At 38.3% G+C, this 26,772-nt stretch overlaps 1 protein-coding gene across 5 annotated transcripts in view; it reads right to left on the minus strand.

Annotated features, from left to right (window-relative positions):
• Positions 1-26,772, minus strand: part of HIVEP2 (HIVEP zinc finger 2) — a 200,281-nt gene that overhangs the window by 13,338 nt on the left and 160,171 nt on the right. For all 5 annotated transcript variants that reach the window (XM_054505569.2, XM_045865647.3, XM_054505568.2 and 2 more), the window contains exons 3-7: positions 18,475-18,569; positions 12,288-12,332; positions 5,830-11,381; positions 4,692-4,846; positions 680-855 (exon numbers count right to left, since the gene is read on the minus strand). In XM_054505569.2, coding sequence (XP_054361544.1) covers positions 680-855; positions 4,692-4,846; positions 5,830-10,998 — 5,500 coding nt within the window. In that variant the 5' untranslated portion in view covers positions 10,999-11,381; positions 12,288-12,332; positions 18,475-18,569. The remainder of the gene's footprint in view (positions 1-679; positions 856-4,691; positions 4,847-5,829; positions 11,382-12,287; positions 12,333-18,474; positions 18,570-26,772) is intronic.

Here is a 26,772-nt window from a genome sequence, read left to right on the forward strand (position 1 = left end):
TTTATAAAATGATGGTAATATAATCAAAGCAACCTTCTTGCATAAAATCTTTTCAGAGAAATCTACCTGTAAGAAACAGATATTTTTTTAGAGGTAGAATATCATTCTAAGGCAGGTCCTAGTTTTATGAGATTCACAGTTGTGGCCTGAGAGTAAGAAATTGTCTCTGTGCTGATAAATACACGGAACACAAGCTATCAAATTTCTATGCATAATTAATGCAACTGTGGATGGAGGGGCCCACCTGGGAGTCTGTGGGTCTCTACATTATTTATAATCTTGAAACTGACCATGGGCACATGTTTTCTTCCCAGCTGCTGCCTTGCTTTTCTAATGCCACTGCATGGATTGTCTCCCGGTGGTATTTCAATACTGGTGCAAAGATTATCTAGACCACACAACATTTCCAACGGGCAGTAATAGCAATAGCAATCCAGGCAATTCTTAGCCACTTCCTTCGGAAACAACTAGCCTGGCCCCAAGTCTATAGCTCTTACTTAAGTCATAAAAGGAGCCTTTCTGTCTCATGTACATCCTTTGATTACTTACATAAGGGAGAAAATACATTTCAAAAACAAAACCATCTTATTGTCAATGCAAGTTAGTTATAAAATGGTATTCAGAATCCAAGGTCGCCATAAAAAAAGGTATTTTTCCTCTAAAAAGATGAGAATTGTACCTTTCGTTTTGAAGGCAAAGTTACATAACTTGCACACGTAAGGCCGGACATCAGTGTGAGTGCGGATATGCTTTTTGAGCATGCTTGGCTTCTTACAGCGAATCCCACATTCTTCACAAATGTACTTTCCGCGTCCACGTCCTCTGACATATACATAATCTTCATTTGACTTATACCTGTTTAGAAAAAGGGAATGCAGTGTGTTTTCAAATACTTTAGTGTTTTATCTATCAAACCAGAAGCTGATCTTTTGAGGGGTAAATTTTTGAGTGGCAAAATTTTTTTTTTTTAAAGATTTTATTTATTTGACAGAGAGAGACAGGCAGAGAGGGAACACAAGCAGAGGGAGTGGGAGTGGGAAAGGGAGAAGCAGGCCTCCCGCGGAGCAGGGAGCCTGATGCGGGGCTCGATCCCAGGACCCCGGGACCGTGACCTGAGCCGAAGGCAGACGCTTAACGACTGAGCCACCCAGGCGCCCTTGAGTGGCAAAATTTTTATGAGGGTCTTTTACAAACAATTATTCAACTTTACTTCTATGAAGCCTATGAAATTTATGCAATAAATGCCTGAACGAACTACAGAATAGATTTGGCATTGAAAGCAAAATGTAATTTTTCTGTATGGTCTTCAAAATGGAATTGGGTCCCTCTATTAAGTGAAGATATAGGGACTTGGGCTATAGATGTTCAAATGGGCTTCCAAGTAGGCTCAGAGAGTTACAGAGTTGTGCTTTACTACTTTTGGATTCTAGTACAGTCTCCACACAAGAAATATCCAAAAAGTTATACCAACATATTCAAATCAACATATATCATTCGTTAACATTACATCGTCTAAGATGTGCATGCAGAACACACACACATCTCTCTAAATTTGCTAAAATAAGTATAACTGATAATAGAATTCTTCATTGCAAGTTTTTACTCTATTTTTATAATCCTGGCATGAGAGTGTCTCCGAAATTTCTAGCTTACACAGGCTGAGCTGAGCTCACCAACTGTTGTCTACAGATTTGATCCGCTCTTCCCAAGGACCATGAATTTGCACTAAAGTGGAGTCCAAATTTCAAGTAGCTTCTGGTAAGTACTGTTACATAATAAAAACTAGAGATTCTATTTTTCAATCATATTTGCATTTGTTTCCAGAAGATTTAATAAAGAGGCTTGAAAGGATGTCTGAGGTCATCTAGTTTAATCAAATCAGCTAACCAAGTCTTAGGTATTCACTGTGATGATTCATGAAAGAAACCTATCCAGTGCTCAACCATCACATTTTGTTTAGACTACAATGAAACAAGATCAATCAGAGAGTACAGTAGCATTTTATTGAATAATTCAATGAATATCATTATCTTTTAAATCAAAGCTGGTCTAGAATTATGGGTCTAATGTCATTCTTGGAAAAATACTCCTTTTGAGGGGCTCTTTTTATAACTTCAAAATGTAAGCTGACATATAAAATGCCTTAATTCACTTTGGATTTACTTTAAAGGCACTAGATTCACAGGTTTTTTTGTTTGTTTTGGTTTTTGGTTTTTTACATTCTAAGAGCATTGCACACTTCTCTATTTTGTCCTAGCTAATCTGTCATCAGGAATAAAAGTTCAACTTCATTCATCCAAACCACTGAAGGATTTTTTTAAGAGAGAAAATCCATTCACATATTTAAATACTAACTCTGTTATGTTTGCTATTCAATCTTAACATTATTTACATTTTGGTCAGTACCAAAAATTCCAGGTGGGAATTAAGTAGTATCAAAAATACTGAAGAGTCAATTTTGTGTGTTTTTTCATCCTTTAAATCTTTCCCCTTTCACAAGGAATTTCCAACTTCAACTTGTTCTTTAAAACTTTCTTAAACTTCATGTTTTATTTCACATTGTCTTTTGTAACAAAAGAACTTCAAGTTGCAAAATATCTTTCACCTTTTAATTTCACTCTTCCCTGCCTCTAAATAGATAAAATTACCTAAGAAATATAGAATAAAACAAATAATTTTCTAGAAAGCTAGTTTTCATCACAGAAGGACACCTTAAACTTAGTGTAGCCCATCATCACAGTTGATGGGAAATGCATTTTATCTTCAAGTAACATAATTTTATTTTTAATGTCTTACCTGATTAACTTGCAAATAGTAAAATTCAGTATAAAATAAAGCTGCATATTAGAAAAATCTGTGCAAATAAAATATTTACCCTTCAACAGGTCTGCAGACCCATGAATCTACTTAATACAAGGATTAATGGATTTTGAAAAAAAATAAAAGATAAGTTTAATTAAATTACTAAACCTACATGTATTGCATCGAGCACTGGGTATTACACGCAAACAATGAATCATGGAACACTACATTAAAAACTAATGATGTAATGTATGGTGACTAACATAATAAAATAAAATTAATTTAAAAAAATTACTAAACCTAGGAATTGCATAATATAAAGAACACATCCATTTAAAAGTTTGGTCAGTAATACTTCTTTTTTAAAGTTATCCCTTTGCAATCTCCAAAATAAGAGGTGGTAGCACACTGCTTGGAATGAACACCTGGTCACCCCCAGGCAAAAGTCGGGTCACAGATTAAGAAATGATTGGGATGTAGCCCATACCACAGGGCAGTGAAAGGAGGGAGATCTGATATATGGGCACAGTCCTTGTGGATCATCAAAACGCAGCAATAAAATATTCACATACGCTTTTTCACTCGTGTCCTTCGTTAGTGGAGATGGGCTCCCCAAAGCACATGTAATGGGAAGGTCTCTGCTAATCTAGTACAAGTACACTGCTATGAAGACTGCTGAATATAAGGGTGTTGATTCAGTCACAGGGACCTCTCAGTCTCTGAGGAAAGATAAAATCTGTATTTCTCTCGTTTGTGTTAAAAGATGAAGGATGTCAAAAAAATATCAAGACATGCTTTAAGACTCCATGCAACTGTGGTTTCAGTGGTGAAAATACTAGACAACCAGAGGGGCCAACACTAAGAGGAAAACAACTTTAATAATTCATCGCCAAACTGGTGAATCTACATGAGAAATAGATATTTCATATCAGTAAACATTCAACATTTTATAATCAAATAGATAACATTATTCTGTCTCCCAAATGTAACTGGAATAAATTCATGTTCATGGATACATGTAAATTATAGATCTATTGTAGAAATAAGGCTAGTTACAACATAATCCCCCAAATGTGGTTAATATGCTTTAATATTTTTAAATTTTAATAGCATAAGTTGGAGCTTTTTCTCTCATGTGGCTGACTGGATTGAAAATATATTTCTATTGAAATCTAAAACTGGATGTTACACACATGTATAATTTTTCTTTACTCTACAGATGTCAAAGTCATTGGACTTTACCACTTGTGTTTCTACAACTCAGGATTCAACATTTAAAAAGAAATTTCCAAAGACAGAGAGACTGCCACAAACTGGAAGAGACAAAGAAAACATGATAACTAAATGCAGTGTGGTACCCTGGCTTGGATCCTGGGACAGAAACAGGACACTGATGGAACTCATGAATTCCCGACAAAGTCTGGAGTTTAGTTAATAATAAAAGCAATAAAATGAACCATCAAATTAACTAGTTCCTAGGATTATACATGAGTGTACATGATTGTATTTTTGTAAACACAGAATAAAATATGTCCATTAATATTACATACCAAAAAAATGCCCATAAAAATAATATTAAAGAATGAACAAGCTTAGATGACATCAAGAGTCTATCAATTTAGTTGATTTCATAGTGCATGAGAGGTGTGAAAATTTAAAGCAGAAGCTCAAACCTTATGTAACAGGGACATTTTCACTGAAAGTAAGCCATTAAAAGCAAGGACATGAACTCATTTTCTATTACCAGCCAGACTTCAGAAATGTGAATAGAGAAGGAATTCACCTTATACTTCCAACCAGAGTAGATACTAGTTTTGCCATGTGTACATCGTGACCATTTGCTCTGACTTAGAACCGAATGTTTCACACATGCACGTATGTTTCCTTACCCTCCTTCAAAGATTTTAATTCGGATTGGCTCCGTTTGTTTGGATCCAATATCTTTATCTCCATGAATATCTCCTTTCCCCCTTTCCTTTAAGATATTTCCAACTAGTTTTCTTTCTAGTTTGCTGCCAAATAAAAAGGATGCATCAGGTTTCATCTGTAGGACAAAAGAGAGAATCATTTCATATGGTTTCTCTAAGACATAGGAGAAACCCACACATTCCACCCTTCTCTGATCTCTGAAAATTAGTCTAAATTCCATTCTAAAAGGTCATAGCCCGTTCACATAAAATAAGGGATGCTAAGGATAAAATCAGAGAAGAGTGATAGCTTTTACGGAATTATCCAACATTTTGTTAAAAAATAATCCTGCCCTGTTGTCACTTATTCTGTGCAACACTAATAAAAACAGAAAACATGTTCTACATTCTGAAGTAGCAATGAAAACAATTATCAATTAAGGACACATTTTCAAAAATTGTTGAAGGGAAATGGTAACTGGATTAAGTAAAATAGATTTTTAAACCCTCTATTTGTTTCATTAATAATTTAGCAAAAATTCCAAAGTGCCCCATTAGTATTTTTGTAATTTTATGTGCGAAATATCGTTCATGTAGGAACAAATCAGATAACCACCCGAAAAAATGAGTTTTGGGAGAGAAATAGAGAAAATAAATTTTGGTATAAAGTATTGTCAATGGGAACACTCCCTCTGGAGTTTGCGAAGTTCAGTTCTGACACCTGCACACCTCCTTCCGGATCTTTCCATTCAGTGTCCATTCCCATATTGACAATGTTCTACGTCCTGTATCCAAATTTCACAATCCCCTGAATTCCTCATATCAAGAGAAAACTGGATCTGCTAGGCATTAACACAGGCCAGAAAGGAGAAGAACCCAAAGGAATTGGTCTCAGTGGTAGAATTCCATGGCACCTGGATGAAGGAGAGACTTCCCCAGGACCCAGTGCTTGGTCAGCAGCTTCTTCTCTTACTAGGGAAGGGAAATCAGTGTCACGGAGGGTTCCCCCCAACTCTGACCTTCATTTCACTTGTACGTTTCAGACCTTATGTCCTTCCCTATGTATACTGCCCAGCAAGCAAATCCACACTACAGTGCTTCTAGAAATGGTATCCATTACCTGAGCAAACTGCTTCCAAGCACTTGATGATGTAAGCTTGCCAGTTCCAGGTCTGTGCATAGCAGCCAGAGTATAAATCTCTGCAGTGATTTTTTGCTTGGACCTCAAAAGAGCCAGAGTGGTCTTGGTGTTCAATCCTGATGGGTTTGGGTTACAGGAACTAATGCACCATGAAGCATAAACCGAGGATTTGAAGGTGGCCTGTTGCACGTAATTGGGTTTTGTATAATTCAAGAAGCACCAACTCACAGTAGTTGTCGTCCGCAGACTAGGGAACTGAAGAATCTGCTGGAAATCGGCCACATCCGTGAAAAGAAGAGTTGAGTTTGCCATTTTCCTGCTTGGGCCAGAGGCCATGTGCACCAGCATGCCAACAGGCAGCTTCTGGCCCTTTCCTTGCTCTTCAAGCTGACTGTCTCCTGGAGGCAACGAGGAGCTCTGTGGGCTCATGCTCATATCAGATGCTGTCTCATCAATATCAAGTTCATCTGAAGACTCTCTGCTTTCAGAAGGCCCACTGGACTTCTGGCCTAGAGAGGGTGCCCTGGAGTTGGGCAGGAATGGCTCCCTCAAGGGCATGCTGGCAGATGGATGGTCTTGAGATGAGGAAGGGGACAGCGAGGAGAAGGAAGATGACCCCGACTGCAAGCCATCCTTTGGCTCAGAAGCACAACCTTGTCGAACCAGTTGGGGTTTCTGTGGGCGTGTCATATCCTTCTTGATGTCTGAGCTGGTTAGCTCCACAGCACTGAGTTCCTCGACGATCTGTCCATACATCTTTTCTTCTTTGACCCTTTTCTGCTGCTTTGTTTCCATGAAGAGTTCTAAGCTGCTGGCTGGAGAAAGCATACGCTTGCTACCTCCCAGGGTGGCCACGCTGTCAGAGGTGGAAGGTAAACATAAGGGGATTGAGGATTCCAAGCCGAGGGGCAAGGTCTGAGGTACTTTCCAGATGGGGTATTTTTCTAAGCCTGCATGCTGCCCCAACACCTGGGCAATGTTGAATCCTATCCCTTGCATGGCCGCATTGGTCACCAGTGTTCTTTGGGTAGTATTCTCATCGACTTTGCATATGACAATTGCAGGACTGTTCTGCCCAAGTATCTGAGAAATGCTTGTGTACATGACACTCCCGTAGGATGGGACGTGGGTCTGGATCCTAACAGGAACCACTGTTCCTGGTAAGGACTGTAAAGGCCCAGCATTTGCTGATGCAAAATCTTCTTGCAGAACCTGCTCGGAGGGAGTATCAGGTGACTTGGTGCTCTGGTCTGATGGAAACTTTGGAAGAATGTTCTTTGAGTGTAGCCCTGATGTTCCTGAATAACATGGGTAAGTCTGCTCTTTTGTGTGCACATAATCAGCAGATTTCTTTCCAGTGTGCTCTGCAACATGCTCTAAGGGATAGCTAGGATGGATTTCTGCCTGGAAAGAAGGCTTGCCATAGCTCTTTTGAGGGTGCTGCACAAGGGGATGTGGGAAATGGGCCTGCCACCAGGGAGGCTGCTGAGCTGGTAAATGAACCATACAGACAGTAGGATATTGAAACTGAAACAAGGCATTCTGGATTGGAGAAAATGGAATAGTCTCTTGATGTGGAAATAAGTGCGGCTGCTCAGACAAGTGCTTGCTTGCAATGTAGGATGTTGGTTGTATCAAGGGATTTCTCAGAGATTCCTGACTGTCCATGTGCATGATCTGTTGTTGGGCCAAGTGGAGTGGCCCGGAGCTCAGCTGGCCACAAGGCCCCACAACTTGCTTCCCGGGGTCCTCCGCCTGGAGAGGAGGCAGCACAGAGGTGGGGACGTGGTGCCACGTGGCCCTGAGGCCAGCGTGCAGGTGCTCCATCTGCTCCTGCTTCACACTCAGATCTGCCCCAGCCTCACCCTGGGCAATCTCCGGAGAACCGCTGAAGGACGCCTGCCGCACCAGAAAGCATTTCTTCCTCTCCCGCGAGGGAGATAATGTGGCGGCCGAAGCCCCTGCCATCGGAGCATGGGACAGATTCCCATAATCAAAGGATTTGCTCCGGATTTCTGGAACCTCAGTTGGGTGAGGACAAGGCATCTGCTCGGACGAGCAGCGCCGCATCTCCTTTTGGTGGTGGTGACCCGGGACAGACAATGAGTAGGAACCGGCAGGGACAGTCAAAAACTCTGAATGCTTCCCAAACTCATCTTGCTTAGGAGGTGCGGCAAGCTTAATGGTTTCTTCTCTTTCGAAAGACATTGAAAAACTGGAGCTATGGGACAAGTTGCTTTCCTGACTGGGGCTGCGGGAGAGGCCAGTTCCTGTGGATTCGAAGCTGGATTCCCCTGAAGAGTGCTCCATATCTGCAAGGCGTAAACGCTTCTTTTTGGGTGGCAACTTCTCAGCTGGGAGCTGGGAAAGGGTCTCGCTTCTCTGGGGCCACTGAAATTCCTCCACAGGCTTTTCCAGTTCTTTACTCTGGGTGTCTTTCTCCTTCTCTGGTTTATCAGGCTCCTCGGTCACTCGAATCTCAGGAACCTGAATGTTGTGCTGGCGGACCAGCCTGGGCTGTGCGTGGTAGGACTGCTGCTGAGCCTGCTGGGAAGGGGAGGGCTTCCCCCCACTTTCGGCACTGTCTGCCGGTGGAGCCCACTCTGGACTCACCGGGGCTTCAGAAATCTCACTGTCACAGGTCTCGGAAGGCGAAGAGGCTTTATCCTGTGCACTAGCCACCAGTTCAGCGGACTCAGACCTTTCAAATGAATTGGGTCGGCTCAGCGAGTTTGTGTGCTGAATAACAGAAATCACATTTCCAGGAGGCTTCCTGCCCCCTAGATCTGACATCTTGTCTGAATCAGTGGCCAAGGGTGATTCCTCGGACCCAAGAGATGGGCTTCCAGATTGGAGTTGGGGTCGACAGGGGTCAAAGCGCTCAGAGTGACCATGAGAAGGGTTCTCGTGTCCAGACATGGCAAATCCCCCTCTTACTCCTTCCTGCATCTGCAACTTGGGGTCATAATCTGAGGTCATTATGCCCATGGGAGTGCTCACAATGCTGCTACAAATCATGGGGGTGTCTTCCTCATCTCCTACACTCTTCTCTTTCCGGCGTTTTCTATTTTCACATGTAGTTCCAAACATGGTTGGCACTCCCTGCAATGGCACCGAGGGATCCATAAAATATTCACCCCCATGTTTTAAAGAGCTTAAGCAGGAAATGTCCCTGTAGCCTTGCTTTGATGTCTCAGAGTCTTCCCACTTCTTGTAGGGTTTCCGGCAGACATCATAGTCATACCCCATCCGATCCCCAGAAATCAATTTCTTTTCCTTCAAGGATAAGCCTGTGATACTCTTTGATGTTCTGCCATGGTGTTCTGCCTCCATGTGCCCCTCTTGTACTGAAGGCAGCTCAAATGCAGCCTGTCTTCTTAACATGCGCTGAGGGGGTATTCCTACAGTCCCTGGATAGAACACATCATCGGAACCAGTCATCCTTTCATCAAATGAGTGACTTCCTCTCAAAGAGGGAGGAATACTTAGATGAGTTGCCGAAGAAGTTGGCATCGAGTTGCTTCTAATGAGGGGTGAAGAGTCCACAGGAGCTTCTAAGAGAATTGGGTTGCTGCCTTGGAAATTCGCAGGGAACAGCTTTCCTTCATTCCTGATAGATGATGGGATAGTCTGGGATTGTCTAGATTCGCTGTTGAATTTCGTGGATTTCGGCATGCTTGTTTGACTGGGGTCGATTTCTCCCTTGCTTGGGATCAGCTGTGAAACAGGGTCTTCAAACATCTTGACATCTAACCTGGTGTTTACGTGAGGTAATGATTCCATCATGCCCTTCCTCCCCATTGTGGCACGCTCCTGGCTTGCCGTTGTAACACTGAGTGTATTTCTGGGACTAAGCCGACAGTATTTTCCAAAGATGATTTCTTCATAAGACTTTGCATTTGTGTTTGGAGGGCTTATCTGCTGCTCTGCACTTTCTGAGCGAGAAAAGTAACCGGAGTCAGTGCTTCCTTTACTGTGTGGGCTCAGAAGGTTTAGAGATGGCTCAGAATCTTGTCCTTTTTTCTCTGACAGTCTTAGTGCAAGTTTCTGTTTCACTGTGTGAGAATCATCAGGCTTAGTATTTAGAGAAAGATTTGGTAGCATCTCAGAGCCTATATACTGAGAGCTTTCATTAGGTAAAGGAATCCCACTTTTGGGGATAATCAAAATCGGCACTTTCATTGGACCTCCCAGTGATTCTTCCAGTGACCCATGATAGCCACCTCTGCTGGCAAGATCCAACGGGATTGGTGGGCCAGGACTCATTTTCTCAGAAGCCTCAATAAACAAAGAGCTCTCCTCATCTGTGTCTGTACTCTGCTCACCGTCTGAATGTATTTCTGCTTCTACATCAATAAAACCAGCCTCTAGGTCCAATTTAGATACAGCTGACTCTGTGAAAGGGACTAATCCTGCCTTAATTGCATGGGCATGTGACTTCCTGTGCTTGTACAAATTGCTCTTTGTCTTGAACGAGAAACCACAAGGTATACATGGATATGGCCGCTCACCAGTATGGGACCTGATGTGTTTTTTCAGTACGCTTGGTTTGGCACATGCCCTGCTGCAGTAGGGGCAAATGTATTTGCCGGGCTTTTTGGGTTTGTGCTCTTTCTTGTGAGCATCCTCCGACTGTTCGATACTTTTCTGAGAGTATTGGCTATAAGCAGGGTTCAGACTTGAAATCTTTTTTCTAGGGTAACCACCACTGTGGCCATGTATAGGAAAAGAAAATAAGTCCTCGGAGGCAACAGATGGCAAAGGGCCAGGGAAAAGCCACGGAGGGCCTTCGAGGCTCTGATGTGGCTTGTTGCTGTGCATGACCCCCTGTGGCAATGAGTGCTGAGGGAAAGAGAGTGAATGTTGGCATGAGTAAGGACTCGGATGGTGCGGTGGGTATTGCTTCTCTGTGACTTGCTGTGCCACGTCGCTAGGTGAGGCCAGTTTCCCAGAACCAAAAAGTTGTGCTGATGCTGTGTCTCCAATTTGCTCAGGATCTATTTGTGGTTGCCGCTGTCCTTCTTGGCTGCCAAAAGTGCTCATCTTAATAACAGCTGATTGTTCCTGTCTCCATCTACCTGATGCCTTATCAGTTTCTCCAGACCTTGAGGTAGCTTTTTGTCCAAGAGCTGTGTCCCCGGTGTCCATTTTGTTACAAGGTCTTAAGTGCTAGTTCACTTGAAAGCCGTGCAGACTCATGGAGTGTCTTCAAAGCTGTGCTTTTCAGAGCTTGTTTACTTCCATGTTCCAGGGTGTCTGCAAACTTGCTGATTGCTCCTTCTCTTTGGAACCTTCCACACCCACCCCGTAGTCTTATGGGCATTCGATGGTAATGTCCTTGGACCAGGGTTATAACACAGTTCTCTCCATTGTAGAAATGTCCATCCAAAAGCTAAGTGCAAATCTATAAAGATTTCTTATGGCATTTGAATATTTTCAGCTAGCATGAAATTGTGATGAATAGTCTGGGAGAAATTTTGCCCATCAACTAGAGTAAAGTTCAGTTGCCAGTTTCACTAAGATAAAATGATCTGAAAGAAAAAGAAACACAAAGAGATCGTCATAATAGTTATCGAGTTAGAAACCAAAACCAATCCTAAATAGCCAGCCTGACATTGGATAAATTGAAAATGATTTTTACTCTAAGGAATATTTTTTTAAAAAAGATTTATTTATTTACTTTAGAGAGAGTATGGGGGGGGCAGATGGAAAGGGAGAGAGAATCTCAAGCAGACTCCATGTTGAGCGCAGAGCCCGACGTGGGACCTGATCTAATGACCCTGAGATTGTAACCTGAGAGAAAACCATGAGTCAGAGGCTCAGCTGACTTTGCCACCCAGGTGCCCTTCCAAGGAATACTTTTTATAGCTGTTACATTAGTTCCACAATTAAAGGATATTAATTTCAAACATGGCATTAAGTCATAAGCATACATTTCTTCAGTGCTTTAATTTTGGTCATCCTTTTAAATACTCCTTAATTTTGGTTAGAAAAGTATTTAAAAGAAAGCTTTTGATAGATATTATTTATAAAATCATAAGATTTTTAAAAGCCTTCACTAAATAAACATGGAGCTATTTCTAATCAAGTTGTATGACTTGCATGCTTAAGTGTACTACATATTTCTCTATATGGACATGTTTTATAGATTAATATATGTACAAATATATTTTATATGTAAAATAAAATAAATATATGTAAAATATATTACATAAAATATATTTTACATATACCTATATTTATATTAACACACAATACAGATATATTTTATAGATTAAAACCGGTGATTAAAAGAGCTAGACTAAGGCTGTAAGAATTAAGATTGTCCCAGAACTTTGGAAAAGGCAGGAAAGTACATCCAAATAAACGATTATAAAACCTTCATAATATGAAAAACAAAACATATTTTGGGGACAGTTTAAAAATGTAATGATTACCTGAATGGTTTAGCATTCTCATGGACATGATTGTCTTGACGCTTCCTGGGTAGAAAATAAACACAGTTAGGAAAAACTGTTCCATGAAATCACAACACTGCTGTATATAAAGGTCAGTTTAACGTTCATGTACATAATAGGGTTAACAATGTAATGTGCCCTAAAGAAAAAAAGATTAACCAGTGACTGTTCTGAATACACTACACTAAAGCAGTAAGCTTTATATTGACACTGTGTCCAAAAACAACTGAGAGAGAAAAAATTATTAAAAATTTAGAGTAGTATTTTCTAATATATAAGATTATTATATCAAAACACCTTAGTTTTTTGACACAATTAGCCTGGTTCCAATTCCTTAAATATTTTTTAAATGTTTTATTTATTTATTTATTTGCGAGACAGAGAGCAAGGGTAGGGGGAGAGGCAGAGGGAGAGGGACAAGCAGACTCCCCACTGAGCAGAGAGCCCCATGAGGGGCTCGATCCCAGGATTTTGAGATCATGACCTGAGTCGAAGTCAGACACTTAACTGACTGAGCCACCAAGGCGCCCCTAATTCCTTAAATATTAAAAAGTGGAGAATAGTGGGGTTTTTTTATTGAACCTATAGGTTTGCACATTTAAATTTACATCACAACAAATCAAGGAGTTCTGCAAATGGCTGTGAATGGCTCGGGGAAAATTGACAACTTAGAAACAGTTAGATTTTAAGTGTATACTCATCTTCCATAAGTGAATGGCCACTGTCATACCCAGAGGATTCTAAGAACTTCAGTGCTCAACTCTATCAATTATGATGAAAATTGAGATGTTTCCCTGATAGGCAATGTGGCAGTGTTTATCAAAGTAAGAAAGCACATACCTTTGACCCAGAAATTCCATTTCTGGAAATTTATTCTTACAAATGTACCTGCACAAGTGCACAAAGATATGCATACAAGGACAGCTTAAATAAAATATGGCTCCATCATAAACTCAGCCATTTAAAAAAATAAAGTACAGCAATAAGTACCCATATAGGAACTCATCCAGAAGATAGTAACATTGAATGTTAAAAAAAAAAACAAAACAACTCATTGCCCCTTAGGATGCATTTGATAATCCTATTTGTGTATAAGAGAAACATGTGATAAACAGAAAATTTCTACAGGGGTGCCAAACAGCTTTTAACTCTAGTTAAATTGCAGAAGTAGAATCAGGGAGTCAGAAGAAGGGGCAGGAAAGAAATTTCTACTTTTTACTTTATGATTATTGGTAATTTTTCTTTTTGTTTATTTTTCTTTTCTTTTGTTTTCTTTTTTTTTTTTTTTAGGGAGAGAGAGAGAGCACAAGCAGGAGGTGGGTAGCGCAGGGAGGGGCAGAGGGAAAGAATCTCAAGCAGACTCCCTGCTGAGTGGAGCCCAACTCTGGGCTGGATCTCACAACCCTGAGATCATGACCTGAGCCGGAGAAACAATGAGTCTTTGGGTGAGAAATCAGTAGCCCCCAGATATTTGTAGCAAGACATCTGTAATCAAAATCCTTCTGCTAAGAGCCAGAGATTTGTAAAGCGGTAGCTGGAAAAACTAAACAACAAGCATATCAACTTTGGTTTGATGGGAGGTTTTACTATAGGACTGAATTTTTCCCCCACAGTGATCTTCCTCTGCATCCCTTTATAGGTAATAAGACAAAAACTGAAAGAAGTAATGGCCTTATAATACTGCAATGCAAATTTACTTCAGTCAGTTAGAATAACTATGCTAACAAGAATATGCAATGTCAAACCCAAATTGACTGAATTTTTTCTCTAATGAACTAAATATTTAAGGTTTATGTAGATACAACCACTGTTAGACTTTTAATGGTGAATAGCCCCCTCTAAGATGGAGGTACAGTGTATTTCCAATTCGACAGGAACATTTGTGAGCCTTTCCTTAACTAGCAGTCAGAGCTTGAACTGAATAATTTCTAAGTTACTTTTCACATGTAATATTTTACATGATATTGACCTGTGTATGCAGATCCATCGCTAGTAATAACAATGATAATGTTTGTTGTTTATTGCGCATTTACCACATGTCAGATACTGGTACAGAGCTTCATATGTGTTATCTTATTGGCTCTTCATGACAACCCTGTAAGTGTTATTACACCTATTGGACAGTGGAGGATGATCCTTAGGGAGGGTGACTGTCAGAACCAAAATCAAACCCAGGTTTGGCTCACCTCCAAGCCTACAAGGTCTCACCTCACCCATCCACCTCTGCTAGTAAGTTTTATCATAACTTAAAATAATACATCTTCAATAATACTTTCTCCTAAATATTGTCCCTTGGACGTCAGTATTTCCAGTGCTTAAATTTTTCATGGTCCTGGGAGAATATATGAGTTTTGCACGGTTGTACTATAGAAAGTGACCTCAAAATGCCACTTCCTAGAAATCACACAAATCCATAATTTAAATAATGTTCAAAATCTGTATATTATATAAATATAAGGTATTTATACATTGTAAAAATATAAAGTATTTAAGAACAGTATTATGAGGACAGCGTCTCGTGAGAACATGACAAATTATCATGACAAACAATTGTTTTATTTTGTTCTTTGAAAAGCATTTCTTTCTAAGGAAAGGAAGAAGCAGCTCACAAGTGAAAATTAGGCGTATGGTCACTTCCCATTCATTGGTTTACCCAGATATATAATTTTGCTTACAATACTGACTTCAAATTAAATAATTACATAAAACTTTATGAAAAACAGGATTGGAATAATATATTTAGTAATTAAATAGAATATAATGTTTTCATTTAGCAATGAGGTAATATCTTTATAAATCAGACAGATTTGATTTCTGTGGTATACAGTAGTAAATTAAAACCATTACACCCTAAACAATACATATAGAATTTTTATTCATTAAGAACATATTGTAAAAAAGAGACGCACAAATTAAATTCACACAAAGGCAATACTATTTTGCTATTAAAGAATGAACCACAAGATGAAGAAAAGTGACATACAGAAGATTCAAAAGCCGATATTTCATGGTCAGAACAAAAATTACCTAGAATGTTTACTTAATTGTGGGATTTAAATTTTAGGAAAAGAGCCTAATCAGAAAAAGTCAAATCTACTGTTTTATTTAAAAAATCAATTTTGCTGATATTCACTAGGGCCATCCTATATTCCAACAGCATTTATTATCCAGAAAATTTTAAAATTCAAAACTTTGATCCCAGTCAAAAAATACATTGACTCAATTATGCAAATAGCTTCTGTCAGGGAAACCTCTTCCTTTTAAATTTCTAAAGACAAGCCTGCCTAAGATGTCCTACCATCTTATCATGAAACTGGATGATCACTTGAAACATGCTCCCTACTCCAGGTCATACAGGAGTTCGTACATTCTGTCTGCCTGAGCTAGAGGTCTCAGCAGGACTGGGGATCCCTCTGGTCTACCTTCCTCTGAATCTCAGTGTCTAACTTCTCACTTCAGTGAAAAGCTTAAGAATACCAAGAGGGAATTGGAAACCATCCCTATTTCACATGCACCTTTTACATTAGATTTTAAACATAGTTGAGAATATAGTATTTCTCTTCAACACCAGCCTCGGAGAGCCTTCAAATAACTGCTATCCATAAAATCACTTTCCTTCTTGCAGTTTCTGAGGTATATGGAGACAAATAGAAGGGAAAAAACATGAGTGATGGGTCCTTAGAGGAATATACTGATCATATTCTTAAACCATTAAAAATGTGGACTCTTTTCATTAATCTCTTGTGTACAGTTGTTTTATCTTGGAAATGGGAAAAAATCTGCCATGTAAATTGTGTGTAGCGTAGATCTATTATTGGGCATAGCGTGTTTGTCTTTTTAAAACTAAACAGGATTTGGGAGTGTTCTAAAGTCTCTTTGCTGCTCTCCTCAACTTCCAATAAGGGAAAGAATTCACTTTTAAAATCTCAAGGCTTTCAAAGTTGAATCGAAGATGTGATGATGACATTCGTCTTTTCTTGTTAGGTGATACTTTTACTGAGCAATCTAACTACCAACAATGGTAAATTCCTGAGCTTGTGTTTTATTGTTTAAATGTACGAAAATGCTTATTAATAGGGAAATAGTTTCTTTGGACCTCATAATATTATTACAACCCATCAAATGTACCCTTCTATATACCTGCAGCTTTAGTTGCATTTTCTCAATAGAGATCTACTTGGCGCTATAAAACCCACAGAAATGTGGTTAATTATAGCTATATTACTTCTCTATCACGGAGATACATCTCATTTTTCATATTCCGAATAAATGTATGTTAAAAGTTAAAAGTAAATTTTCAGTTTTCCCAATCAATTGATATGTTTAAAAAATGTAATATTAGAGCAATCCTCATATAAAAAAAAAAAAAAAAAAAAACCAGCCAGTTATTTCATTCTGTGAGATTTCTTTTTATGGTAACCAAACCCACGCAGAGTCATTTTTGGCACCCATTGCCACCAAAGGAGAGATATTCCAAACACAATTTCGCATTCACATTTAAAATTTTCCCAATGTCTTTGAGTGCTACGAAAGGAGTGAGATATTTCGTTGGAGGATACGACTCTGGGGTTTCCTGTGGTTGGTGCCCCAGCCAGTAGGAGCCCTTTAGGCAGTAAAGACAGGCACTGCCTGGCAGCTTAAGCACATTTTTCAGAGGGGGACAGTGTTGAAAAAGATATTATCCTCTGCGTGGCTATTACATGGAAGAGTTGCCATTTTTCTAAAAGTGTGCCCTCTCCCTTGGCCACTTTTCACAGTCCCACTCGAATAAATTTGGCACCCAGCTAAATAATTTCCTCAGACAGGCCTTGAAAGGAAAGGCACCGAAACAGCCTCTCATATAGACCTCAACAGAGGTCTCTTCAGGATAACAGCTGGGTGGGATTGGCAGGAAGACAGGCTTGCTATGCAGATGAATAAAGGCTTACAGTATCCAGGGTTGTCAATCTGGGATCTTTTGCTTAGAAAAACACTATTTTAGAAAAAAGCTTTACCTCAGGAAATTAATCATTACTTGAGTGGTGGCAAAAGTCAAGTGCGCATCAAATAATAACATCCTAAATAATAATGGTATAAAATGACTGGCAACAAACACCACCTCTCTACTTCCAAAATTTTAATAATAAGCCATTTTTAAAAACCAAAGTGGTTATTGGACCTTTTTTTGAGAATTGGGGGGATATTATATTTGTAAACAAATATGCACATCTTAAAATTGCAATTACTGAATAAAACCTTAGAGGCCGTTTCCATATATTTGCTTTTAAAATGCCAGAGATCAATTACCAAATATTTTAAGAAATACATGAGCATCTCAGGGCACAATGATGGTTTCACAAATCACTACCACATAGGAGGACTGGATAAGGGGGAAAAGGATCTACCAAAAAACTGTGACCACTGCCAGAGTCCAGCTGAATACAGACTTATTTCCACAGGATGATTAAAAAAAGGCACCTTGCTGAGAGCCAAATTCATTATAAATGCTTCTTTTATTAGTAAAAATCCCCATAACAACCTTAGTTCTCCCTAAAATAAGCAAGTTGCCAATACGAGGAGGATACTGTATATTATATAAAACCTTGCCAAGCGATTGAGGGACCTTTTGGAGAAAAGTAAAAATATTTTGATGATTACCCTCTAATTTGACATACGTTAAAATCCAATTTGATATTTAAAACCTAATGGAAAACTAAGCTATATATTTTTCCACACTGGCTACACTGAGGACATGATTGCAGATGTTTGTATAGTTTGCATATTTAGTCAAGGTATTTATGACTTATTTTGACTGTAGCCTGCTACTTTCAATATTTTATTCTAAAAGTTTTTTGCATTTTTTTTTTTACAATTGTGATTTTGTTTCACCCATTGTATAACCAAAATAATTAGGATACACTAAGTAGAATTTTACATGACAATAAACTTTGCCAGAAAGGAAAGAAATTCTCTTAAATGAGGTTATCGCAATTAAGGGAATTATAATTAAAACTGGTTTGCAAAACAAAACCTTCACAACCCTTGTCTCTCTAGAGGGCATATACATTGTTTCCTCCCAGATTTAATGACAAAGTTGGTTTACATATGGGTACATGATAGGCCAAAACTACTTTTCAAGTTAAATGTAAAAACAATTAGAATAAAGTGATAAATTTTAGTTATCAACCTGTTATCCACATTTCAAAAAACGGCATCACAATCATCGATGCTTTCCACGATGCCGACTCTTCCCACAGGAACTCATGCACAACTTCGGGGAATCTAGAAAATGAACAAGAAGATTTTTTAAACGATGGCACTTGTAGTCAATTGAAGAGGCATCCTTATTCTTCATTCACAGAAACTGCTTTCCTTGAGGAAAGAAAATTTGGAAGCGGATCTCTCAAGAAGACATTTTTTTTTCAAAGAAAAAAATTTCCTCTCTTTTAACACAGTTTCAATCTTTTGAACAAGTACTTGTATTCAAAAAAGAATTGCCTATACCAGCAAAAGGGGAGGCAATGAGGAAAATAATGGTAGGGTTATAACTTAACGTATTGGAACTAGAAATTATGCCAGGACAGCGCATGACACAGCCCTGCCTTAAAGTGGAGAGTCTCATCAAACTTCTTACGGTGCATCAGCAACTAAACTCCACAGGATGAAGTCTCAGATAACCTCGTAGTGAATTCTTTTCTATAGTGTACTTCAGCAATGTTATGTTCTGTACTAAAATTAATTTCTGAAATAGGAAGCCAAAACCAACCAAACTAAAATACTGAGACTTAAGAAATAAAGAAAGGGACTTTCTCATACTTAGAATTAATATTTACCCAACTCTAATCCAAAGACAGGCATGGAAAGTCCGACTTAATCCAAATAGATTCATCAATCAACCATCTTTAGACGGTTTATCTCCCAGTACAAAAAGGCCCATATAAAAATATTGTTACATTACCCTTAGGTGGTTATTGTATATTTGTTCATTTTTTTTTTAAATATTGCCTTTCCTTCCAGACAAGTTAGTGTCTCACAGGAAGGACTAATGATTCTAGACATGGCAAAATGGGCCTTAATCCAGTACCACCTGATGTGAGCATTCAAAGTGCTCGAAGGAAGTAGTTTGCTTTAACCCCCACTCCAATTCCACACCGACACAGTAGCACTTTAGGACGCCCTGTGCACTTCGAGACGTGAATCATTACAAGCAAGGAGGCCTACTTGGTTCCTCAAAAGACACAAAAGTTACGAAAATAGCTTCTGCAATTGAAGCAAGAACCTCGTCAGCAGCCAGATGAATGTGGGTGGTCAGATAAGATTCCGTTGCTGCAAAGGGCAAATTATTAAGCAAATGCCAGATTTATTTTCTTTTTTAAACTATGTTCTTCTTGCCTCAAATCAACCATTTGCTGGTTCTGAAGAATGATGACAAGCTCTACTAGCTTCCAAATTGAAAGGTTCATCAAAGCCAAAGAGGATGATTGATTAAACACTGAAAAAAAAAAGACATATATTCTATAAGATAATTAACTATATCTATATTTTTAACAAACCAAATAACACCTCTTTAAAAAAAAACAAGCTAAAGTGCTTTAAAACAACAACAACAACAACAACAACTATACTTTGGCAATATGAGCTAATCTAAAGTAAAGCATGGCATCCCTCAGGAAAAGAAAATTAATAAATCACTGAGCTATTTTGCACTCCAAACAAAATTCACCCATGACATAAATGGGGCAAGATACTAAAGACATAGCTATTTATAGGGAACAATAACTTGCAGTATTCAGTGACTACCTATGACTGGCAATCCCATAGTCACTGAACTAAGAGGTAAGCAAGGGGAAGGAGAACACACCCCTCAGAAGGTCAGCACGGACACCCACTCCTTCCAACTGAGTTGCAACTATAGACAGGCACCAACCTTTCCCAATCCCAGAATTCCTCATTCTTGCCAACAGCTTCCACAGGCAAAACAGAACACAAGAGTATCCCTCAGACAAGTTGTGAGGGCAGTGTTCCCAGTTCCGACTCTGCTTTTCCAGGCTTACTTTCCAGGACTATGGCTACTAGAAATAGGAAACACTTATCTCATGACATGCACATATATCTGGAATTTTAGATTAGAGAAGATCCCTCTTTTCACTCAATAAGAGGATTCAAAATTTCTTTTTGTCACATGACTTACAATTCATGACCTCTTCAATGCTTGGTTTTCCCTTGAAGAACAAAAAAAATCAATGGCAAGGATATTACACTTATATTTTACCTTACAGAAACTTCCAGGTAATTAGTGTCATTTTAAAGCAAAGATCTGGGCGATATTAACATGAAAGATATGACACCAACTTTGGTGATTTACAAAAATAATTTTGTTGCAAATTAGAATCAGTAATGGCCTCTACAAGGGAGGCAGTTATTACTATTACCATAAAGACATGAAGATAACCATCACAGAAAATGATTTCTGCATTAATTTTAAGTGAGTTTTTGTGCCTCAGTTTCTTTGTCAAAATATAAGAAAAATCTTTCCTCAGGGACGCCTGGGTGGCTCAGTTGGTTAAGCATCTGCCTTCAGCTGAGGTCATGATCCCACGGTCCTGGGATCAAGTCTTGCATCAGGCTCCTTGCTCAGCGGGGAGCCTGCTTCTCCCTCTGCCTGTCGCTCCCCCTGCTTGTGTGCTCTCTCTCTCAAATAAATAAATAAATAAAAATCTTTTTAAAAAAATTCCAATAATTTCAAAAAAAAAAATCTTTCCTCAAATAGCTCTTGAGAATGTAGTGGGACAGCTTATGTTTGTGTTCCCTAGAAATCAAGAGGTCACACAGTATACTCTTAAACAATGGAATAAAAGAGAAGAGATTTTCATTTCTTTAACTTTACTTTTAGGTTATTAGATTCTTAAGAAATCATCAAGCAATGAAAATTTAATATTTAATAAAACTAACAATTTTATTTCAGGAAATAGTGTTAATGGATCTTGTTAAATATCCCACGTCATTTAAAATTCATTCCTAAATATGGAGTGAAAATTATCTTTCACTTTACTAACAAAGTACAGACTGATCTTTCTGTCACCTACAGGTTTACAGGAGAGTTCCTCAAAAATATTTTCCAATTCCCTCATCTCCAATTTGTAACAAAACACTTGGAAAATTTGAACATTACTGTTTCTGTCCCAGTGGTTTCTCAACCTTTCTATTCTTAAAAAAATCTTGGCATTAGATATTTATTCTTGGATGCTTACAAGGTATTGTCACTAAGCCAAGCAAGGAACACACTAAACTATGATAGTAGATGATTGATAGACAGATGATAGATGATAGATAGATAGATAGATATAGATAGATAGATAGGTAGATAGATAGACGATAGATAAATAGATGCTAGATGGATAGATAGATGATAGGTAGGTAGATAGATAAATAGATAGATAGATAATGTTTTTAAAATATCGATTATTGGTAGGATTTTTTATTATTTCAATTCTCTATCCTTCCAAAATATTTTAAGACAAGTTATGGCTTAATGGTTTAATATGACTTTTTGATGAATCTTGCAAAATGTTGAAGTTTCATTGGCAAACTTCTTGTGCAAATGTAAGTACCTTCCATCAATCTTGTTTTTTCTCTGAGGTTAAACAAATGCACACTAGATCATAATTTTAGTAGAAGAGCTGATAAGATAAACCAGTTGCATTTTAGATGAGAGTCGTCACAATTAAAAATAATTATTATTCACATCTACTCTATGAAAAAATGGCAAATAGGACTGGAAACAAGATATGATCCTTATGTTTCTCATTTAAAAGAAGTGTTTAAATATGACATGTTTAAAAGAATGAACACTGCTCTTCACACACTAGAGAAGAGATACTTATATTTAATAGTAGTAAAAGAAATTCCAAAGTAGCAGGTAAAGATGGGAGAAGGGTACTTAAAGAGAAATGCATGTTCAAGATAGACTTTATTAATTCCACCAGTTTTTTTGAAGAGAAGCATCTCTTCCCCACTTAAAAAAAAAAAAAAGGCTCTAAATGGGCCCCTTGTTCTACTTCCCAGTGTCTGGTGCGGCAAGGTAAGAGGTGCCTGGGAGGTGGTAGAGAAGTCAGGCACGCGTGGTGACAATATACAAACACCCACACACACCTACACTTTGATCGGTGTGATGACTATACGCTTAAATCTCTGGAAACAGTTCGTAAATCAAAGTGAAGGTTGGGGCTAGGTTTGAAATGTAAAGAAGAAGAAAAGGGGGTAAAGAGATACAAATAGGAACAGGAAAAGGTAGTAATATTTGGAACATGGGACAATTACTGGGACAAGACAGAGGCTCTGAAAAGTCAAAAAATGTGTGTGGGAAAAGGGAGTTTCCACAAGAGGAAGTTGGGGCAAACTGAGTCAAATTCACCTCTTTTGTGTTTTTGTTTAGGGTTCTGGTTCTAGAAACTGCTTCTAAAAATGATCCCAGAGCTACCCATGGTCTACTGCTGCTTCTCACCAGGTAGTTGGTGCTGGAGCACAGACAAGATACAAAACAAAACATTGTGTAAATTAATACTACTAAAAACAACCAAAAAAGTAGGCACATGTGATTTAGGGATTATAACTTAAGCTTCCTTAACTAGATTTTTTTCCCCACTATTTTATGACACTTTTAGGCATTTATCAATGCCTCCTATGTGCCAGAAAATGGGCTAAGTTTACAAAATACAAAAAGGGAGAGGCAAGCTCTCTATTTAAGACTCCAGAGCCTAATAGGGAAACGTTCGTGAACAATAAGTTCAACAAACTATTTTAGGTGCTTTGACATAAATATAAACACAGTACAGGGAGACCACAAAGGAAGGGATGGTCAATTCTATCAACAGAATTAGGAAAGGTTTAGCAAGGCAATGGATATTAAGTCTTTAAAGAAAACTATGCTAATATACAAAAGTACACAGGTCTCAATGTTAGGTTGAAAAATAAATATATTTGGGGCGCCTGAGTGGCTCAGTCATTAAGCGTCTGCCTTCGGCTCAGGTCATGATCTCAGGGTCCTGGGATCGAGCCCCATAACGGGCTCCCTGCTCAGCGCGAAACCTGCTTCTCCCTCTCCCACTCCCCCTGCTTGTGTTCCCTCTCTCGCTGTGTCTCTCTCTGTCAAATAAATAAATAAAATCTTTAAAAAAAGAAAAAGGAATAATACACTTGTCTGATGAAATAAAAATAGAAGATTCTATCATTCCAGTTTCTCTCTAATTGTACATACTTTTTAGCGTGGTGAAATGTTAATGTTCTAGTTAATACAACCTTATGGGTAGGTAAAGACCACAGAGAAAATGATTTTTGTTTTAACATCTGCTAGTGATTATTTTCCAAAGTACATTAGGCTTCTCCTTGAGTTAATCAGAGTCTCCTGAACATAATTTAATCTTTCTTTGATGATTCAGTATCGAATAGTGCTCTCTAGTCCTTACTCTGCATCTGGGCTGTGATCATCTGATATTGGCAGTGCAAACTTCTCCCCACATGTGTTCCTAAGCACATGTCATATTTTCCAAGATCACAGTGGTAACTGAGATTTGTTTTCTTGACCACATATCTGACATCAAATAAGTCATATCTGACTAACTTGTTTTAGGAGCAGATATAAAACTATCCACTTCTATCACCATTACTTTTTGAGTCTACTGTAAATCATACAGGGAGTATTAAGTACTGTGAAACATTTTAGAAATCATTCAATCCATCAGTGAACTAACAGAAGAAAAAGGTGAGAACCAGAGAAATCAAAAGATTTCCTTAAGGACCTAGTAGGTCATTATGATGGGTTTGGGCTATTGTTTAGGTCTTCAAACTTTCAAGTCAATTATTTCCCACTCTCTAGACTACTTCCTCTTACTGAAAGTTTATTTATCTGGCCTTATTGCAGAAACTGAATGAAAGGAATGAAAACTGAAGAATAAATAGCATTGAACTTAGAATGAGCGAAAACGTTTATCATCCACACTATAAAACTAACCAGTCAAAGAAACAGAAAAATAACAGTAGCTAAAAACTAATGGTCCCATTGAACTGGCTATAGATTTTTACAGAAAATAAAATAAATTCAATGAAAATTTACGTTTTCCAAAATGAGTAAATGGTAGTAAAATTAGTTGTCAAAATAATCAGTTTTTACAAATAGTACATCATTTTCTATCCAAACCAAATATATTTAATTCTCAACCATTTTCCAGCAAAAGCTATTTTCTGTTATCAAGTTTCTTATATTCTTATAATGAAAAAATTTTTAAATTAAGTATTTTAAGTCAAATTATGCGATCATCTTCCCCAATGCAAGGATAGCTTTCACTGACAGCCAATGGAGGTATGCCCCTTGGTTCATAATACCAAAATTTCACCAAGGAGGCCTGTGGAGATATGGTAACCCCATCTCCATAATTATTGTTTCTCTGGCAGAATGGTGTATGCTGCCTTGGTTTTTAAAAAGGGTAGGACCAATTAGATGTTTTGTATAATTAAAAATCTTACTCTTTTGGGTGCAATTTTAAATGGGGCTTTTTTTTTAAAAGATTTATTTATTTATTTGAGAGAGAGAATGAGATAGAGAGAGAGAGCATGAGACAGGGGAGGGTCAGAGGGAGAAGCAGACTCCCTGCCGAGCAAGGAGCCCGATGCGGGACTCGATCCTGGGACTACAGGATCATGACCTGAGCCGAAGGCAGTCGCTTAACCAACTGAGCCGCCCAGGTGCCCCTAAATGGGGCTGTTTTCTTAATTTCTCTTTCTGCCTCTTCATTATTAGTGTATAGAAATGCAACAAATTTCTATATATTGACTTAGTGTGCTACAACTTCAATGAATTCGTTTATCAGATCTAATAGTTTTTTGGTGGAGCCTTTATGGTTTTCTACATACAGTATCATGTCATCTGAAAATAGCAAAAGTTACACTTCTTTCTTAGCAATTTGTATACCTTTTATTTCTTTTTCTTGTCTGATTTCTTGCACCAAAAATAACAAAATACTTAGGAATAAACTTAACCAAGGAGGTGAAAGCCCTATACTCTGAAAATTATAAACTACTGAAAGAAAGTGAAGACAACACAAATAAATGGAAAGATATTCCATGCTCATGGACTGGAAGAACAAATATTGTTAAAATGTCCATATTACTCAAAGTGATCACAGATTTAATGCAATCATTATCAAAATACCAACAGCATTTTTCACAGAACAAGAAAAAATAATCCTAAAATTTGTATGGAATTAGGGGCACCTGGGTGGCTCAGTCGTTAAGTGTCTGCCTTCGGCTCAGCTCATGATCCCAGGGTCCTGGGATCGAGCCTCGCATTGGGCTCCCTACTCCGTGGGGAGCCTGCTTCTCTCTCTCCCACTCCCGCTACTTGTGTTCCCTCTCTCGCTGTCTCTCTCTCTCTCTCTGTCAGATAAATAAATAAAATCTTTTAAAAAAATTTTGTATGGAATCACAAAAGATCCCAAATAGCCAAAGCAATCTTGAAAAAGAAGAACAAAACTGGAGGTATCACATTCCCAGATTTCAAGATATACTACAAAGCTATAGTAATCAAAGTATGGTACTGGCAAAAAAAAATAGATACACAGATCAAGAGAACAGAGAGCTCAGAAATAAACCCATGATTATATGGTCAATTAATCTTTGACAAAGGAGGCAAGAATATGCAATAGAAGACAGTCTCTTCAACAAATGGTGTTGGGAAAACTGGAGAGCAACATGCAAAGGAAAGAAACTGGACTCCTTTCTCATACCATACCCAAAAATAAACTTAAATGGATTAAACACCTAATGTGAGCCCTGAAACCATAAACATCCTAGAAGAGAACATAGGCAGTAATTTCTCCAATATCAGCCATAGCAACATTTTTCTAGATAAGTCTCCTGAGGCAAGGGAAACAAAAGCAAAAATAAACTATGGGTACTACATCAAAGTAAAAAGCTTCTGCACAGCAAAGGAACCTATCAGTAAAACTAAGAGACAACCTCCTGAATGGAAGAACATATTTGCAAATGACACATCTGATAAAGAGTAACTAAAATATAGAAAGAACTTACACAACTCAGCATACAAAAACCCCCAAATAATCCAGTTAAAAAATGGGCAGCAGACATGAACAGACATTTCTCCAAAGAAGACCAACAGATGCCTAATAGACACATAAAAAGATGCTCAATATGATTCATTATCAGGGAAACACAAATAAAAACCACAATGAGATATCACCTCACATCTGTCAGAATGGCTAAAATCAAAAACACAAGAAACAACAAATGTTGATGAGGATGCAGAGAAAAAGGAACCATCATGCATTCTTGGTGGGAATGCAAACTGGTGCAACCACTGTGGAAAACAGTATGCAGGTTCCTCAAAAAATTAAAAATAGAACTATCATATGAATCCAGTAATTCCCCTACTGGGTATTTACCCAAAGAATATGAAAACACTAATTTGAAA

Source organism: Mirounga angustirostris, unplaced genomic scaffold (genome assembly GCF_029215605.1).
Source record: "Mirounga angustirostris isolate CCGP_5_RB_7025 unplaced genomic scaffold, mMirAng1.0.hap1 SCAF_8, whole genome shotgun sequence".
NCBI lineage: Eukaryota > Metazoa > Chordata > Mammalia > Carnivora > Phocidae > Mirounga > Mirounga angustirostris.